The 19,373-nt window shown below is 48.8% G+C and overlaps 1 protein-coding gene and 1 long non-coding RNA gene across 5 annotated transcripts; one reads left to right on the top strand and one right to left on the bottom strand.

Moving 5' to 3' along the window:
- Positions 1-2,695: 2,695 nt before the first annotated feature.
- LOC135318880 (GDP-fucose protein O-fucosyltransferase 2-like) lies at positions 2,696-10,152 on the bottom strand. 3 transcript variants are annotated; one of them, XR_010377277.1, is made up of 4 exons: positions 9,922-10,152; positions 8,297-8,533; positions 5,278-5,407; positions 2,696-3,689 (listed from the first exon to the last, which is right to left on the bottom strand). XR_010377277.1 is itself a non-coding variant. In XM_064477374.1 (3 exons), the coding sequence occupies exons 1-3, from the start codon at positions 10,112-10,114 to the stop codon at positions 5,394-5,396; spliced, it is 444 nt and encodes a 147-aa protein (XP_064333444.1). In that variant the 5' UTR covers positions 10,115-10,152; the 3' UTR covers positions 5,147-5,393. The 3 variants fall into 3 exon arrangements, 1 of the variants encoding a protein (XP_064333444.1); XR_010377278.1 differs by having other exon boundaries at positions 2,696-3,686; XM_064477374.1 differs by lacking the exon at positions 2,696-3,689 and having other exon boundaries at positions 5,147-5,407.
- A 5,184-nt stretch (positions 10,153-15,336) lies between these two features.
- LOC135318838 (uncharacterized) lies at positions 15,337-19,058 on the top strand. Of its 2 annotated transcripts, XR_010377221.1 has the most exons (4): positions 15,337-15,593; positions 15,941-16,101; positions 16,392-16,438; positions 18,979-19,058. It is a non-coding gene; the product is annotated as an uncharacterized LOC135318838 (long non-coding RNA). The 2 variants fall into 2 exon arrangements; XR_010377220.1 differs by lacking the exon at positions 18,979-19,058 and having other exon boundaries at positions 16,392-16,632.
- The last annotated feature ends 315 nt before the right edge of the window (positions 19,059-19,373 follow it).

The following is a 19,373-nucleotide window of genomic DNA, read 5'->3' as shown; positions in this document are numbered from 1 at the left end:
ACTGCGTCCTGGCCCTTGGCGCGCGAGTTCCATGCCCTTGGTTGAGTCAGTTAACATCTCTAAGCTAAGTTTCCTCATCAGTAAAATGAAAACATATCAATATGGTAAAAAAAAAAAAATCAGAATCGGGGCGGAATAAATTTCTGATGACTGAAGATTTTTTAAATTTTGAATTATACAGCAAAAGACATCATACAAATTTTACTACTTCAGAATTCTAAAGGACAGCTTCTACTGTTAAAACTAATGCATGAACGTACACACAAACACACGTGCAGACACACTGACTCTGATCCACATACATCCCTAAACACACACGTACATGGACTCATGTACCACACACACACATAGCATGCACACAACCACATATATCCCCAGGGGCGCCTGTGCACAGCCACACACACACTCACAGTCATGTACCACAAAATTCCCCAGGTGCGTTTGTGCGCACACACACGTCATAACCACCTTTGGCATTATTCTAAATCAATTTACAATTGAGGGTCTCAGTGTCCATTGTTTTATCCTCTCAGAAGATCCTGACTTCGGAGCGTGAAGCAGGAGCCCTTCGTCGCTGGAGACGGTCTTTGCCACTTACAGTCTCAGTAGAGCCAACATAAATGCTCTGGACCTTTGGAAGTGCAGTTCCAGAGCATACCTGGGAGCTCACATCCTATATATCTAAACATTTTAAGTGCAGTAGGTTCTAAAGTCCTGCCTTTACAAATATATATTTATTATAAGCAGGAAGGCCAGGTTCAAAATTAGAATTCCCAGACACAGGGGAGTCCTGCAAAGAAAGTGAGCGTGTGGGGAGAGCTGATTCCCAGACTCTGATCACTAGCCTGACCCTTTTCTTCCCAATGCTGGGTCCATCCCTTGCCATAAGGGGCCTTGGATGTGCACAGGGGGACACTCAGATTTCACGTCCGGGCTCTGCCTATAACCTCCATGCAAACAGCTGCCCTTTAGTCTCTCTGTGAGTCCTGGGTATCTGAAATCCGGGGAGAGCCAGTGCAGGCACTAGAAATGGGTCAGGGGCTGCTGAGGCAGGGCATTCGGGGTCCTGGGTTTCTAGAGCACGGGGTGGAGCCAACGACCATGTCCCCTTGGTCCTGCTGACGCCACCCGATGGAGGGGGTGGCCAGAGGAAGTGTCAAGGCCAGGGGGACAGTCTACAGTGCAGGACCGAGGGCAGCGTGTCCCCTTGCAGGGGTCTAAGGCGAGAAGCCCTAAGGAAAGTTCTGAGGAGGCTGTAATGTATCATCATTCCCATTAATTAAAAAAAAACAAAAGCTTACCACAGGCGTGCGTGGGAAGGGTTTTGTTCTAACAAGGGAATGCACTTGCCAACGTCTGGCCATAGAGGGCTGGTGGGCTTGCCAGGTTGACGAGGAACCGAGAGGCCATTATTCTCCACTGGGTCTAAACACTGCCTGAATTCCTCCAGGTGACACTTAAATGCAGTGAGACATGGAACCCTCTCAAGTTGTTAAAATATTCATGGTGAGCCATGCAACTCTCTCCTCATTCTTGGCTACGAAAGCACGATAAACACAGGTGGGAATATCATCAGCCTGTTGGTTGGTTCACTGTCCATCTGGTGCCCCCTCTTGTAGGAGGCTTTATCACATCACCCAGGGCTGATCCATCTCACGATCACAGCTGATTTTCTGCAGGTGGCATCACTTGCTGGTGACACGAAGGAGACATGTTAGCCACCTCCCAAACACTGAGGCTTCTCCTGGGAGGAGCCTGCAGACCACCAGTCCAGCCTCTGCACAATGATGCTCCTCAGTGTCACTCCCGGCTTGCTGCCCTGGCCTCTAACTCTGGCCAGGACCTCGCTGGATTGTCGATAAATGTCACCCATGCACCACGTCTAAGCTTCGCGTCCAGATGTGACCATGGTTCTTCTTTTCTTCCCATCGATGGATTGTTTGATCTTTGTGTAATCGTGTCGGCAGGAAGGCCAGTACCGCCCTCTTGAGGTCTCCCAGAACCGCCTCTCTCTGTAACTGTCCTAGCGCCCCAGGGGATCGGGTCTGAAGCCTGGCACTCAGACACGAGGATGACAGCTGGAGAGATAGGAATCCACTCCTGCTGTGGCTTCTACTGAGGCTCGATGTGGCCATAGAAACGGATCCCACAGGCCCTGACTTCACTTGACTCACTGCAGGGATGCTCCCAAACTGCCCCATTCCCCCCAGAGACCGAGGGCTTTCGGCTTGTTCCCGAAAGCCCCACCCCCGAGGGGGCACTGGGTCCAGTGGAGCGTCCAGCCTGGTTCCCCGCCAGCCCTTAGGGCTTTTGTGGGGCCTGGAACATCAACTACCCTCCCCTTAGGGGCCCGTTTGTCCTTTCCAGCCAACAGACCTAGGTCATAAGCACTTTAACTCACCTGAGGGTGTTTTCCTCACTTCAGGGTCAGTGAAGACGGGGCTTCTTCACACTCCAAGTGCCCCCGGTCTGGATGCAGACAGTCTGGCTCTCCACCCAGTCCTGCAGTTCCCGGCCACACCTGCTGCTGGTCACTGAGTCTGTGCTGTGTTCTCTTCCAGGACAAGAGGTGCACTCTGCCCCCAACCCCGCCCCCACCAGCGGTGGCAGAGGCGGCGGACAGGCAGGTGAGATGGGGCCTGAGACAGTGGCCACAAATCAGTGCCCCAGAGGCCGCTGGTGACTAGAGGGACCACGCGGCAGAAGCCAGCATGGGAAGGGAGGAGGAAGAAGGTTCAGGATAAGGAGATGAAAGGGGGAATGGATAGCACCGTGAGTACCTCGACCATGAAAGGGAAGAGAAAAGACAGTGACAGCTGGAGCGGTGTTGGTGTTAAAAGCTGAGGGCTTTTTTTTAAAATTTTATTAATTACCAATATATATTGACAGATTTCTTATTTTATTAAAGATTATGTGCCATGTCATATAACAAGATATAGTATGTTATTATTTATTAAATAATACATAATAGAAGATATACTAGCATATTATGTTCTGTTTATTTATTAGCAGATAGTATATAATATATATGTAGGTGTTTATATACATAACATATAATTCATGCATCTATGTAATATATAACCCATAACAAATAATGTAAGATTATCATTAATATATAATATAACAAGATTACATAACAATAATGATGTAATATTACCCATTGTATGTCTTGGTTCATGACACATTCTCATCATAGATGCCTGTCAGAGGTATTTATGTATTAAAATTAATATTAAAAGACACAGTTATGAACATATCACCCAGCATCATAACAGGAATATTGACAGAGACATACTGTGTCCTCTTTCCCTATCCTGTTCTTGGCCTCTTCTCATAGGAAATAACCATCATCCTGACTCCTGGCTTACCCTTCTCTTGTGTTATTTTCACACACACAATATTTAAGATCAGTTAAAACAAATGCACTGCAGGTACATGCAATGAAATGGATGAATCATACACTCTATGTTAAATTGAAAAAGTAAGCCCTAGAAGGTGGCCTATAGTTTGCTATGCTTTTAACTGTGTATATATATGACAACTAAACTCACTAAATTAAGAACAACTACAGCTAGAGTCCAGGTGGGAGAGAGACAGATAAAATTTGAGGTGAGCAGGTTTGCTGCAGGTGAGCGAGATCCTTTCCAGTAACATGTCATTCTCTCTGAAGCAGGAGGCAAGGCCATCTGCTGGGAGTCAGGGAAGAGACAGAGGGAAGCTTCAAGGTGTGCAGAGAGCAGAGAACGTTAACACCACTGAGTGATAAGTGGGGAAATGTGCTCACTAGAGAAATCCTGGAGGATTGCCTGGCAGCGCAACATGGTGGGAATTGATTTGTAGTCTTAGAAACCTGTGCTGGGAGAGCCTGCTGCCTGCAGGCTCAGAACAAGTAGAGCTGGGTGAACCGAGATGGAAGTCGGCCTGGTGAGGAACTGAAAAAGTCAAGGCTCAAGGGGGTTTTGTCTCTCATAAAGAGAGTGCTGACTGTGGATGCAGAGCTGGAAGGTGGGGAAGTGGAAGTAAGAGGAACGAGGACAGGCAGGAAAGCAGAGTCAGTGCATGATGCCCCAGTGAGGGTGAAGGAGTGCCAGGGAGGCTGGTGGAGAAGCAGCTTGACGGCTAGAGGTGGGCACTTAAAGGAGAGGGCATGGAACTTGGGTGGAGACACGCCCGGGTATGAGCCCGGGGGTAGGGTGAATGGGGGGTGGCTGGCTCAGGCTGACGGAGAAGAAGACCCTAAAATGACCACACTGGGTGTAGGAGGGAGAATGAATTTTGACGTCTTGATGGTAGGAGGGGAGGCAATACAGAGCTGGTGGTCCAGGTGCTCCTGACTGAGGCAGATGAGCAGGGAGGCCAGGGTGGCAGGCACTGATAGGAAAGGATCCGTGTTTTCCAGGTGCTCCCACGAGGGGAGGAGCAATCATCTGAAGGTGGAAAGTGAGCACAAGGAGGCCAACCCAGGCTCCTGATCAAACGGGGGGTGTGAAGGTGCAAATCGTCAACTCCAGAGATGGTGGCCCAGGAAGCAGGGACCACGGGTGAAGTGAGGGGGCACTCAGAGAAGAGAGGGAGAAGAGTCTTCTGGTGTAGGGGGAAGAGAGGCCCCAGGACAAAGGCGCACAGGGGCACAGTGATGAGGATGGACTGGGTCTATGGTGACACTGAAGGGATGGCTGTATCTTTGTCCTGAGGGCTTAGGTTGGGGGGACTACTGGCCTCATGAGGATCCCCTCTCAGCAGCCTGGACAGACGCTCCCGCTCCTGAGGTCTGTGTGGCCACCACTGTTCCCGGAGGGGCCCTGCCTCCATCTTTTCTTATCAGACTTTCCTGCCCAGCCCCCGACTGCCAGCAAGGGAGCCTGGGCCTCGAAGCTGCTTCCCGTGGAGGGACACAGGCTCCTCGGAGAAGCAGGCTGATCTTACTTTTCTCCATAACCCAGAGCCTAGCAAAGCGCCAGCCCATGTGTGGGCCATGTAGGGGCTCAGATACTTACCAAACTAACTCAAAGCAGTAGAATAGCAGAGCCAGAGGAAGTGATCACTGAGCCCACAGAGTTCACTGCCCATACCCCCATTCTACAGATGAGGAATCCGAGACCAAGCGGTGAAGCAGCCTTGGCCAAGGTCACGCTGCTCTTAAATGCTGGCCTGTGTCGGGCATGCCAAGTGATGTGCTGCAGTGAAGGGGCTGAGAGGGGGCTCTGGGGCCAGACATCTTGGGTTCAATTCCCAGCTCTGCCATTTATTAGCCGTGTGATTAATTAATGTCCTTACCTTTAAAGTGGAACTCATAGTGGTGCGAACTCATTGGGTTGTCATGAACACAGCGTTCATGGAACAGCAGGACAGAGTTCTGTAAGGGTTTGCTATTGCTTTGGTTACTATTATTATCACCAATTGAACCCTGAAATGAAGAACAAAGGCAGCAAGAATTTTTATTTTAAAGGATTTTAAAATCCTCTGATGAATGCTTCATTTCATCTATTCAAGTTTGCATTTGACACTTATTAACAACTACACAATGGATGACTTTTGAGGCACTCTTGCTTCATGTCTTTAATTCTCACTAATGACACAGGCTATTTAACAGGCAGCAGTTTCTTTTCCAGGAAGAGGGACAAAAGGTTAAAATGTCTCAGTGCCTCTCGGTCCCCAGTGAGTTGGTTGTGACCTGTCAACCCAGCTTTGGGGAAGTGCCCGCTCCCTCAGGGCTCACTGCGCTGCCCCGCGGCCTCCAGGGGGCGCTGTACCCCCACACGAATCCAGTCTCTTTGTTCCTATCTTTGTTTCATATCCCTCAAGGACTGCCCATGCCCCAGGGCCCCATCTGCCCCGCCAGCCTCGCCTGCTGGAATCCAGGACACTATCCTGGGTCTCAACCATCCTCTGTTCATATGACCGCCCCACTACTCTACATTTTGTCCTACAAGTGTGGGCTCCTGTGGCTCGCCACACAGCAGGGGTCTCCCAGTCCTCCACCTTGGGTAACTGCATTGTCCTGCACAGTGCCTAGCGAACCCGTGTGGAGGCAGGAAGAATACAGAACAACAGGTGCTCAGAGGGGCTGCCTTTCCCACTGCAGGGGCCCTAGAGAGCTTCCTCCCGGCAGGTTATTCACAGGCGCTGAAGCTGTGGAATCTCGATCTCACCAATTTAAAGGGCACCATCACTAATTACACAAGCAATCATTTCTTCAGTAGCAAAAGGAGAAAAGACTTTGTTCCCCACCTCCAACTTTTTTCCTCCACCTTCAGATGTTTCTCATCTCTGGACTAGGGTAGAAAGCAACTCACAGAATATTATTTTTCAATGTTTTTTCCCACTCTGAAGATTGCTTTCCCAGAACCGATGAAGGCTAGAATGGACTTAGCTTTCCTGGACTGAGTATTCAGAGGCCTGGGGTGGGAAGGGGAGGGGAGAGGGGAGATAACTCAGCAATATTGAACCTAACAGAGACATTACAATGTTCTATTCTAAACAGAAAGGAAGCAGGGTGCTGTAGAAACAGGAAAACCATAGTTGGAAATGCAATACCGAGTTACAAGAGAATAAACATAAAGATGTAAAAATGAAAAAGGACATCAAAATAAAAAAAGGTGGGAATGGGAAAGGGGAACAAGAAAATATAGATTTTTTTCTTTCTTTTTTTTCTTCATTATTCTTAGGATGTGTTGGAGCCTAAGCGATTATCAGTCTAAAGAAAATAGATATAGTAATGGGTTGATATATTTGAAGAATAAGGTAACCACAAATCAAAAGCATACAATACAGTCACAAAAAAACCAAAAAGAAACAAACTCAAAATGGCTTAAAGACTTAAATATTAGACAAGACACTACAAACTTCTCTCAAGAAAACATAGGCAAAACATTATTTGACATACATCTCAGCAATGGTTTCCTAGGGCAATCTAAGCAACCCAAGCAACAGAAATAAAAGCCAAAATAAATAAATGAGACCTAATTAAACTTATAAACTTTTGCACAGCAATAGAAACCATAAGTAAAACAAAAAGACAACTTATGGAATGGGAGAAAATATTTGCAAAAGATGAGACTGACATTGGCTTAATTTCTAGACTATATAAATTGTTCATACAACTTAATAAGAAAAAAATAAACAACCAAATCCAAAAATGGGCAGAACAGCTAAACAAGCAATTCTCCAATGAAGACACACAAATGGCCAATAGGCATATAAAAAAATGCTCAGTATCGCTCAATTATCAGAGAATTGCAGCTCAAAACTACAATGTTATCATCTCACACCAGTCAGAATGGCCATCATTCAAAAGTCCACAAACCATAAATGCCGGAGAGGCTGTGGAGAAAAGGAAACCCTCCTACATTGTTGGTGGGAATGTAGTTTGGTGCAGCCACTGTGGAAAACAGTATGGAGATTCCTCAAAAGACAAAAAAAAAAAAAAAAAAAAAAAAAAAGACTTATCACCTAGTCCAGCAATCCTGCTCCTGGGCATATATCCAGAGGGAACCTTCATTCCAAAAGATACCTTCACCCCAATGTTCACAGAAGCACTCTTTACAATGGCCAAGACATAGAAGCAAACTAAACGTCCACTGACAGATGACTGGATAAAGATGTGGTATTTAGATATAACAGAATATTACTCAGTCATAACAAAGAAGGAAATAAAGCCATTTACAGCAACTTGGATGGAACTGGAGATTATCTCACTAAGTGAAATAAGTCAGACAAAGTCAGATATCATATGATATCATTTATATGTGGAATTTTAAAAAAAATGATACAAATGAACTTATTTATAAAACAAAAACAGACTCACAGACTTGTAAAACAAACTTAGGAGTTTGGGATTAACAGATACAAATTACTATATGTAAAACAGACAAACGACAAGGATTCACTGTAGAACACAGGGAACAGTATTCAGTATCTTGCAAGCTATAATGGAAAAGAACCTGAAAAATAATAGACTATGTATATTTACAACTTAATCACTATGCTGTATACCTGAAACTAACAAAACAGCACAGGGAGTGAGTCCTTCTGGGACAAGGCCTCTGTGGCAGTGGCCTCCTTGTCACCGCTCCATCTCACCAGGAGGCCAGGGTTTTCAGAGGTGAGCGGACATAGAGCTCATACACTTCAAATTGATTTCCCGAAAAAACTATGGAAAAACCAAATTCACCTGCAGTGTGGGAAACATGAGCAGGGCCCCTAAGCAGACCGACAAACCCAAAGTAAGATGGCCCGTTGTTCAGATCGGAACCAGAACAACGACCACCTGGCCCCAGTTAAATTACCACCTCACCTGCAATGAACTGCTCGTACTCAATGTCAGGGATGTTTCTGTTGAGACTTGGGAGGTCAAAGGAGTCGGACCAGGGATCGGGGCTCTGCCAGTGGTAGAGGTGGCCCCAAGGGAATAGCACCAGTACCGGCTCCTCCATCTTCAGCAGGGTCTTCAGGAGGAAGGCAATGTGGATGCAGACGTTCCTACGGAGGCTGAATCCCTCTGGAGGGTTGACGTCACACAGAAGGTACCTGGCTGGGAGCAAAGGAGAGCGGGTCATCAGGGCCAGGCCTCTGCACAGGAATCCCGGCTTAGATAGAACAGATACAACGGGAATCCCTGCACAGCCCATGGCCTACAATCCAGACACATTCAGCAGCTTCTGGTTTGTAAAGTGGAGGCACTGCCCACCCATCTCCATGTGGCCAATTACTTCAAGTCCGGGAGCAGTTGTGGAAGACATCTTGGCATCCGTCTAACACCAAGCACCTGACTAGCACCTGAGCACCCGTTCTCCAGGGGCTCTCAAACTTCTTGTTCTACAGAACCCTATACACTCTTAACAATTACTGAGAACTCCAAAAGGCTGCTATTTATGTGAGTTAAATCTATCAATATTTCCTGTGTTAGAAGTTAAATAAGAAGTTAGAAAAAGTGTATGAATTCACTTAAAAATATTAACAATCTACTGTATGTTACCATTAATACTCTTAAACAAAATATAATTCTATTTTTCAAAAGAAAAATCATTAGTGAGAAGAATAGCAGTGATTTTAATTTCTGCAAATCTCTTTTGGACTGGTGAGAGCTGAATTCTCCTATCTGCCTCTGCGTTCCCTGTTTTGTGATATCACAGGCCAGGTTTTCCCTGGAAAACCCCACAGGAACTCGGGAGAGCAAGAGTGTGCAAAAGGCAGGTGACATCCCGGCGTTTCTATGAAAATGGTTTTGCACCTCAGGGGCCTTGGATACACTTTGATAACTGCTGCCCTATCCAAGGCGAGACTCTTCTACACAAGAGCACGGCAAGGGTCCTGGATTCTGTAATGAGTTACCGCCACCACACCCCTCCCTTTTCTGTGTGTTTCTCACAAACTCCATTACTGCAGATGAGGATGTAATCCTCAGCTGGGGCCTCTAATCCCAGAAGGCTGCTAACTTCAAGAGAGAGGGTCCCATCTACCATCCCTACACCCCGCATAGTTTATTTTGAGTCAAGCCCTAGATAACTACTTATCGGCACAGACCCTTGTGTCTTATTCCTGAGGTTGACTGAAGGAACCAACATCTGGATGGAACTGAAATTTCCCTGCAGATAAACAAGGCTGATAAACCACATCATTCCAACATCTGACTCTGGGGCTCTTCAAAACCCGGGTAAGGACCCGCTTCATCTAAGAGGGGTCCTCCGCCTGCCCGTCCCGGTGGGTTCTGGGAGGCCGCGGCCACCAAGGGCTACCCAGACTCGCGGCCCCAGCCCCAGGGCCTGAGGGGGAGGAAAGCTTGAGTCTGTGCCCAAGCCCTGTCCCGCCCCGCCCCAACACACTCCCCGGCACCACAGCCCTCCCCGGCCACCACCCCAACACCGATCCCACCCTGGTTCATGTCCACCGGCCCCGCCGACGGCGCGGATGTACGTTTACCATCTGTGAGACGCCGCCCCAGACAAGATGTCGGCCGCCTACTGACCAGGCCAGAACTAGTCGCCTGGCCGAGCAAGCCGCCATCCCCAGCAGCAAGCACCGCCATGGTCCCGGGCAGCTGCACACTTCCGGAGCCCGCTGCCCGCCCCAGAAGCTCAGGCCGGCCCGCGCGGAGCGCGGCGCCTGTAACCATGGCAACGCCGCAGGGCCATCCTCTAGCGCTTGCGTCGAGTGTCTTCCCGAGTCTAGATGTGCTAAGGCAGAACTTGCGGAGCCAATGGGAGCCAGGGCGCGGCCAGGATGGAGGTGGGGGAGGCTTATGGGGCAGCCGGGCGGGGCCGCTCGGAAGTCCTGACCTGCAGGTGGCGCCGGGCGGAGGCTGGGGCGGTGCTGCCAGCAGTGGGCGGGGCAGTGGGGCAGCGGGGCAGCGAGATGGGGACACCCTCACCTGTCCCTGTGTGGGGATCAGCCTGGGCTCCGTGGCCTCCGCTTGCACCGGACGTGGACCCAGGCTACCAGTGGGCAAGATAGAGGACTGAGCCCAGGCACGCACGGCTGGCCAGGTAGGGCACCTGAAGTGCAGATCCGCCAGGCCCGCTGCCGGCCTTGAATACTCGCTGCTAGGCAGTTTCCAAGAAGACGGGATCTGTCATAAGAGGGGAGGTAGGGCTGGGGTGCCAGATGCCGGGTTAGGTGCAGTCTGACAGGAGAGCCATGGTGAGAGGACTCAGAGCGGCCCCTGTGTAGGCGGGGCTAAGAGTTTGGGGTATAGGGTGGGGGTGGTGTGTGCCTTTCTCTGTGGTCTCCTCACTCCAGAGCAAGGGGCTCTGCTCCCCCCACCCCTCACTGCACTCCCTGCCTTCCCCAGCACCATCTGGGGTGTGGTCATGTCGGGGCAGGGAAGGCCCAGGCAAAGGGCTCATTCAGGGGCAGGGGCCACTCTGCAGGGATGCTGGACCTGACAGCGATGTGGTGCTTCGGAACTCCCCTGGGCTGGGTTTCTAACCAGTGGGATGGAAGGGCCTTTCCTTCCTGGGGTGCAGTTGGGGGAAATAGATCCATCATGAATGTCAGCCCTGAAAATGGAGGCTGCGTTACATCCATTCCTGGAAAGAAAAATCAGGCCCCTCCAGTCCAGGTGACTCAGAAAGTCATTCAGCAATGTTTGGGGTCCCCAGTTTACGTTTTCAAGTAGAGCTGAGCTGCTCAGGAATCCAGATCTCTGTCCGTGGCTCCAGGAGTAGGCTTTCTGTTGGGCGACAGGATCCTCACAAACACGTGTGTCTTTGTGGGTCACTCCCCTCTGACAAGCTGGGAGGCAGGGTGCAGTTGTGGGAAATCGTGTTTCCATGAGGAGAGGGCCACCAAGTGGTGGGGGCACAGGAGACAGTGAGAAAGAGTCCCGCAGCCTTTCTGGAATCAAAAAACTGGCAAATGTGAAGAAGTGCATAATTTGTTTTATTGAACAGGCTGCTTATGTACGTTTGGAGGGCCAGGTTCAAGGACTCTGCATCCCTCCAGGACAATAGCCTCAAGAGAAGAACAGAGCAGGAGGAGATATGGGGTTTCTCCCAGGAATGAGGCAGAACAGGGATTTCTGCAGATTTGCAAGGAGACCCCGACCACTGAGCACGGGGTTACAACCCCACATGACCCCTGTCGTGTTTGGCTTGGGCTCTGGGTCTGGCCTGATCATGTATTCTTCCAGCTGAGTTCCAGAAACTCAGAGGGTAGATTTAGAGAGGCTGCGTTTGGAACCCGGTGTGGAGACGGAGGGTCGTTTATCCTGAGTCCCTTCAGCCTAATCACTGTAGCTCAGTTCCAACACCACCCAGGCCCCCAGGGTGGCCGTGGAGGGAGAGCAAGCCTGGCAGGTGACCCAGGGGTCCCACTGCTGTTCCCCTCCTTTATCTTTGTTCCCTTTCATCCCGGAAGGTGTGATTGTCTCATGTCATGGTGACAAGCCATCTCTCCTCTGTCAGGTGGGGTCCCCACCCCCACTCAGCCTTCTCTCTGCATGGATGATGAAGGACCAGGCTCACTTGAAGTTCTGAGCTTGAGCAGTAAGGTGGAACCAAAGAAACCAATGGAAACAAAGAAACAAATCATTGTGGCAAATCTCCCCACCACAGAGAAGCTGCCCTGAGTGGAAGGGTGGGTGTGGGCATGCCCATTTGTTTCCTGTCTCCCAGTGCTCTTCGCTTTCTTATTGCAGACCTGCATGGTTACAACAAAATGATCTGCAAAACTGAAAATATTTACTCTCTGGCTTTTACAGAAAAGGCTGACCAGCCTCTGGTTCCCGTACCGGTCAAGTGATAGGAGTACCTTTCCAGTTTGGAAACATCTGGGCAGGCCCAGGTTTGCAAAATTCTTTAAGAGTAGTTATGGAGTTTTGCTTCTAAACATTTTTACGGCTGTATACTTAACTGTGGTTGTGCTGTGTAATTCTGAGCCAGGATGTTCTCAAACTGTTTCTCATTTCTTATACCAGACACCCCTAAATTCCAAGGGGAATGGGATGTTAAGGAAGCCATGGAGTTTAGGAAAAAGATACAGATTTCATTTCCATTTAAGCATCGATGTATCTCCATCCTAGGCAGTATCGGTTCTGTGGTATTGATAGGGGAACTAAATAGCAACCAATTTTATAGAAAATAGTGGGTCATTGGGTACACAAGTTCTTCTTTTCAACATTTTTGTAATGTTTGCAGTTTAAGATGACCACTCCTGAGAAACAGGCAGCCTCTTAGAATGAAATAGCATTTTCCCTGAACCATACTAAATTTTTATTTCGTAGACAGCAGGAAGGACAATCACACATTCAACAATTGGGGACCTCAAAGATAAATGTAACTTTCTGAGAGCACACTCCCCCCGTCTCCCTCTGTTCTTTTCACTGTCCCATTGTCCCTGAAGGCTCTTTCGTATCTTCTGCTCATGACTCCAGTAACTCTTCCTCCTCTTTCCTCAGCTGGTAAGTTTACTTTTCTACTTTAACCAAGCAAACTGAAGCCAACAGAAGAGAACATTCACCAGCAACTCCTAGCACATCCGCTCACCTTCTGATGTCTGTGACCTCACTCTCGCTTCCCCACCTCTTATTACAGGTGACATCAAAAGCCATATCATCCAAAAGTCGCCAGGGGGCCCATCCATCCAATCTTCTCCGGGCTGTCTCTCCCACATCCATCCTCTCTGTCACTACCTCATCTATTTTGTTCTCCTGCTAGTTGGCTCCCATCAGTATATAAAAGTCCATCCTCTTAAAAGAAACAAACAGCACTCCTTGACCCTAATTCGCCCCCACCAATTGCCACCCCATGTCTTTGCAGCAAATCTTTAATGAGTAGTTTAAACTCACTGTCTAAATATTTTCTTGAGCCATCCGCTTTTGCACCCACTCTGGCTTTTCCCCTGATCCCTCGCTCTATGGAAACTTCTCTGTCAAGGCCATCAGTGACCCCACGTTGCTAAATATAGTGGTCAGTTTTTAGTCTTCGTCATGCTTGGCCCTTTGGCAGCATTTGACCCAGCTCTTCCATCCCTCCTCCCCCTGTTCCTGCTTTACTTGACCTCCAGCCTATCGCTCTGCTTTCGATCTTCTGGCTGGTCTTTTGCCAACGTCTCCTCTTTTTTCCAAACATTTACTGCGAATGTGCCCCGGAGTTGGGTCCTGGGTCTCTCCTCAATCTCTCTGCTATAACTTTGGTGGAAGCAACCAGACTTGGAAATTGACATGCCATCAATTTCTCGATTTGTCCAAACTCCCTGATTTGCCCTTTCCATTTGGAACTCTCTCCCTGATACTCATATTCTTTTTCTTTCACTCATCTTGCTTTCACATTCATACATATGTTCTACTGTGTAAATTACTTTTCCAAATTTTGAATCAGTCCATACATATCATGTAAAATGCTCAGATCTCTATTATTTCCACTAAGATGCTTATTCTATCTTAGAACCTTTCTGCATTTCTGTATTTATGTCAATAAAGTGAATAGTATTTCTACAAGACTCATAGTTAAACAGTGTGTTTGTTTGGGGCTATTATGTAACATGAAATAATGATACATCAACATAGTCCTTTTTCATTTAATTTTATGTAACACCAAGATGAGGTTTTTGCATGAAGACTGGTTTTATTGAAATTTTACCTACGTTATGGACAGTCAGTTTATGTGAAAGCCCTCATTTCTCCTCTTTTCTGATATATTTTCCATTTGGCTATTATAACATATACATTGGCATGAAATAAAATTCCAAAATCATTCACATAATAAAATCAATACATTTAAATTATATTTTTTAATGTTAATAAGAAAGAAAAAGAAACCCAAACTCCTCTACTTATTAGGCATTTCTGTGGCAATATCTAATAGACTCCTTAACCATGACATTGAAGAACTGAGCTGATTCCTACCCCTTTCCACCTGCTCAGCCCCATCTTGTCCCATCCCCTGTGGATGGAGAGGACATCCATCCCATTTTCCAGGTCCAGATATTGGAACCATGTTCTTTCTCTCTCTTTCACTTACACACACACACACACACACACAGCAAATACAGCTTGTTAGAAAATCCTGGCTACTCTGAATTCATTAACCACCTACTCCCTGTTCCGCACCCTCCTAGGAGCCACCTTCAACCCCTTGTTGGACAACAAATAGCCTCCTTCTTCCATCTTTGCTTTTCTACAATCTCATCCACACAGAGTCAGAGGGAGCCTATAAAAGCATACATTGAGGGGGTGGGTGTAGCTCAGTGATACAGTGCATGCTTAGCATGCATGAGATCCTGGGTTCAAACAACAGCACCTTCACTAAAATAAATAAATTAACCTCCTCCCAAGAAAACCCAAAACAAAAGCATAAATTGGACATCACCCATCCCATCAAAACTCACTAAAAGGATCACCATTCCATTAGGAGCCAAAGTCGTCCCAAAGTCTTCCAGGACCCTGCCTGCTCTGCCTCTCCGCCCACACTCTCCCCATCACTCTGGGGGCCTCTGGCTCCGGCTCTTCCTTCTTCCTCCGGATCTATTCTGCTTCAAGTTCATTACTCCGTGAGATCTGCCAGGATTGTCTTATTCCCTCCTGCCTGCCTCCCACCCCACCACCATCACCTGAGTTTGCTCATATCACTCTTATTTTTCCCCAAGCTCTTGCTACCCCCATCATGTTGCCTGTTTTCTCTGCTAAAACTCTGAGCCCCCAGTGATGGGGAGTCGTGTCTATTTTGTTGACTAATAAAGCCCAAGAGCCTTGGGAATGGGTATAGTTACTAGATTCCCATAAGTAGTAGGAGCTTATACAGATTTGCTGAATGAATGCAGAGGTCCTGGTCCAATTCGATGGAGCACTTCTGTGTCCTGATCAAAGATTAACTCTCCTTTCCTCCTGAGAGGGGGTGACCACTTCCTTGGTGATCAAAGGCAAGATCTATTTTCTTTATGCTGTTAACCTTAGGCGGGGAGACTGGGGGATCTTCATTTATATTTTAAAATTTGATTCACTCTGCAGTTTGTCTCCTGTCTATGTATCCTTTTGAGAAACCGTTTATGAGTGATCATTCTTCCATCAGATTGAACAGGATCCAGGGGGAAGTACCAAGCCTGTCCCATCGGCCATCCTGTGTGTCATGTCCTGTGACCCAGTGGATGCTCAGCATGTATGTGAACCAACAGGAGTGAGTGAAGAGATGGGAACATCTCATTATTGTGGTGGCTGCACTCTGTCCGATGCCTTGAGATATGGGGAAGGGTTTACAACTGCGGAGGCGAGATGTCAGGTCCTGTGTGCTCTTCCTGAGTGCCCTGGCCTTACCCATTCCCCCAGGCCCCTCTGGGCAGCCAAGCCCAGGAGCTGGGCCACCGGCAAATGTGCTGATCAATAATCCACCTCACCCAAAGTCCGGGGGTAAGAGCGGCCAGCACAACTGGTTGTAGACTCTGAAGTCAGGTCCTTGGAGGAATTCCTCACTGAACAATGTTTTGGACCTTTTATTTTTCTCTATAGCCTCCAGCTGAAGAAACAGATTGCCTTAGGTACATGAAAGGTGAGGACACCTACTATCCCCATGGAGCCCAGTTGGGCCTGGGAGTCTGCTGTTTGTACAGCCGGTGGGCTCGTGTTGCTTTGGGCATCCCTGTGCCTGAATTCCTGCAGTACACTCGGTGGTAAGAACGGGGGTGCCTGGCAGGGAGGGAAGCGGGTCGGGAGACTACACAGCTGGGGAGACGTTAACCTGGGGTGAGCGGGAGCCAGCTGATGCATGGAATCTCGGTGCAAGGAACTCTCCAAACTCAGAGAGGTTCCCACTCCCGCAGGGTCCCTTTGATCAGGGTGCTAGGCTGTCAGCACTGCAGGGTCCCTGTGAGGATCACGGTGCCTTCAGGCAGTGGGAATTAAGGGGTCCAGTGGCAATTAAATTGACTGTGCACCCAAAGCCAACCCCTGTCTGTTTCAGCCTGTTTCCTAATCTGCAAAACTGGAATGATGTTAACCATCCCGCAGGTTTGTTGATGGGCTGGGACACACTAGACAGCCAGGAGCTGGAATTCCTCTGTGCCCTGATTGTTATCCTTCCTTCACACTATTTACTCTCACAAGTTCAGTCTCTCTGTCTCTCTCTCATTCACTTGTAACTTTCTCTCCTGCTCTGGTTTCATTTGATTCCCACCCTCCTCCCAATCCCCAGATGAGTGAAATTAATTTCTCTGTGTCAGTTCCAAATTCCTGGGAAAGATGCTCTGTCCTCTCTGGATTGGTTGTCCAACCCATCAGTTGCAGTCAGAGGAGTGAGTCCCTCTGTGACCAGAGGAGGGGCTCTGCCCAGCCCCCCAGCCACCACTGTGGGAGCACATAGCTCTCCGAGGAGGAGGTACTGGCTGTGACTTGGTGTCACTAAGTGTGAATTTATCTCTCCTCTTGCCCCACCTTCATCCTCCTAAACAAAGATGAAAATTATACACTCCCGAGATTTGTGTCATGGAACACTCAGGGTGGGGGCTAAGAGGGCTGCATTCCCTGCTGAGTGTAAGGGGCTACAGTGATTCCCCAACGAGAGCTTGTAAAGGAAACAGCACCAGCCCCACTGGACACTTAGGGTGCTGAGTCTGCGTGACATTGAGCCAGGCTTCTGACCACAGCTCAGGGGTCTGGTCCGACCGGTTAGTCTTTGAAACCAACCAGCTTTGGATTCCTCAATCCCTCCCTGAGGTTTTACCTGAACCACGAGCTTCTGTATCTCTGAAGACAGATGATGAGGACCCTTCACGTAAGGCATTTGCACAGCCCTGTGCGGGAATTTGTGCTGCACGGTCTGCCCGGCGAGCTGACCAAAGTTCGTATTTCACTGATCTTAGAAATAGTCTGGTTTCCTGATGCACTGTTTCACTGAACAAGCAACAGAAGCCACCTCTGGCTGATAAAAACCAAAAAGGGACTTAATGAAAAGATACTGGGAGGGTGCATGGAGTGGCCCAGACCAGAGCCGACCCTGGGGCCGTAGGAGATGTTGGGGAGCCCCAGGCACCAGGCTGCGCAGGGTGCTACCGGGCCCCCTGCTGCCCCAGCAGGGACCCCCCCTCCTCCTGACACTCCACCTCACTGCAGGTTCATGTCCCGGCAGGGCCAGGTCACACTGAAGCCACCAGCACACACCTCAATGGGGGAGTTGGCCCCTTCTCAGCTGAGGGCGTGCCTGGTGTGGGGAGAGGCCCAGTTAGAGGAAGACGGTTCCCCTACTGTTCCGAGTTAATGCGCAAGTCAGTGCCCATCACTCAGGAGAGCCGGCTGGCCTGACCTCATTGTGGTGACTAGGCCGTCTGAGTTCACGTATTATTTTTTAGGTTGGAAGGCCCAAGAGGGAGAAAAAGTGGAGGTTCTAGTACTTATTTTATATTTCCCATGTACCAGGTGCGGTATGCAAGCCACTTCAGACAAGGCCCATAACAACCACATTAATAGGCCACGGAGAAAGTCGTGCATTCAGGCCTCTGCAGCCCCGAAACGCGTGTCCTCATCAGTTCCGTAGTTACCAGTGGAAGTTGTAGGGATTTATGGGACTGTGTGCTCCTGTGGGGCTGGGATGTGTGTGTTTAAATCCACATCTTCAGAAACTCGGCCAGAACCACAGCCACTGATTGTCTGCATGGAGGCGGAGGAGGGGAGGCTTCCAGCCTCTGGTCCAGCTCGTGTGGAGCTCAGAAATTGCTCCTTCTGTCCTGAAAACAACACCAGAGCTGAGGGAGCTGAAAACCCACTGCTGTTCTTAGACCCACAAGAAAACTGAGGGGGAAAGCTGCTCCCAACCCAGAGAGGTAGCCGGGCAGGCTTGGAGAGTCACAGCTCCCAGGGCAGAACCCGCTATTGTAAGAAACTAGGGGGCAGGCAGATTTAACAGGTCCCTGAGGCCAGCTGGAAACAGCGTGGGGAAGTCTGAGTGTGACAACTTCAGGGGGCCAGTCAGAGGGGCCCCCTGCTCTTTTTCATGCATTTTACTTCGAGGACAGTACCCTGTTCTCAGAGTGAAAATCATAGGAAAACTCCTCATGCTTCCTGCCAGGAAAGGATAAAATAACTCTAATGAAATACACCCAGAACATTCTCTTCCATTGTGGGGGTTGTGTTTTTTTTTTAAATGAGAAATTATTTTACCAGAGCCTAACCAGCCTGGGGGAAGGGAAATCCCTTCTGTCTCACCCAAATTGGGGTGAAGGGAAAGAGACACACTTGTGGAGGTCACAGCTCAGGGCACAGGCTCAATGAGAACTAATCACAGGAGGATAGATGCCCTGCTCTCTTCCACTACCCCAACACCTTACCTCCATGTCAGTAGGGCCTCTGTGTAATAACAGGAATAAAATTAAAAGAAGTTAATGTCTCAGGAGTGTCTAGGGAAAACCCAAAGACAGCGGGCGGATGAAAACAAGGACACACAGGCAGCTTTAGCCTCTCACACCAATGGCTGTAGCAAACTACACACGGCCCATCCCAGTAGATAAACAGAAAACCTCACAGAAAAAACTATTTATTTTGGTTCTCTTACCCAGTGCATTCCATGGTGCATCCTCACCTAGAATTGAGTGGAAGCAAGTCCATTTCAGAAGGGACATACCTGAAGAGGAATGGCTTTCCAGACTCTGAAGGGCAAAGAAACACCAGCCTGGGTTAGAGAAAGGTGATGGGTGGGGTAAGGGGTGGGCTGCCTTCCCCAAATAAGGAACCTTCCTGAGGCCAGCACAGTGGGAGGGAGGGCCATGGGGTGGAAGCAGATAGACTTCTTCCTGAGAACTGATGGGATGCCTCAAAGGGACCATTCAGGTGCCCATTCAGGTGTCTTGACGGTGGGAGCCAGTTGGTCTGCCTCAGAGCCCAGGACTGAGGTGGGTGCATAGCAGGGAGGTCTTACTTAGCCGGATCCATTTCACTTCTCCGAAGCCCTGTG

Source organism: Camelus dromedarius, chromosome 22 (assembly GCF_036321535.1).
Source record: "Camelus dromedarius isolate mCamDro1 chromosome 22, mCamDro1.pat, whole genome shotgun sequence".
Lineage (NCBI taxonomy): Eukaryota > Metazoa > Chordata > Mammalia > Artiodactyla > Camelidae > Camelus > Camelus dromedarius.
Note: the sequence above shows the minus strand (reverse complement) of the source record. Positions and strands in the feature narration are given on the sequence as shown.

Coding starts and splice junctions, on each gene's coding strand:
- LOC135318880 (XM_064477374.1), bottom strand. CDS start 10,114: ATGGTTACAGGCGCCGCGCTCCGCGCGGGCCGGCCTGAGCTTCTGGGG. Junction 8,534..9,921: donor GGGGCGGCGTCTCACAGATG/GTAAACGTACAT, acceptor CTTTGCTCCCAG/CCAGGTACCTTCTGTGTGAC.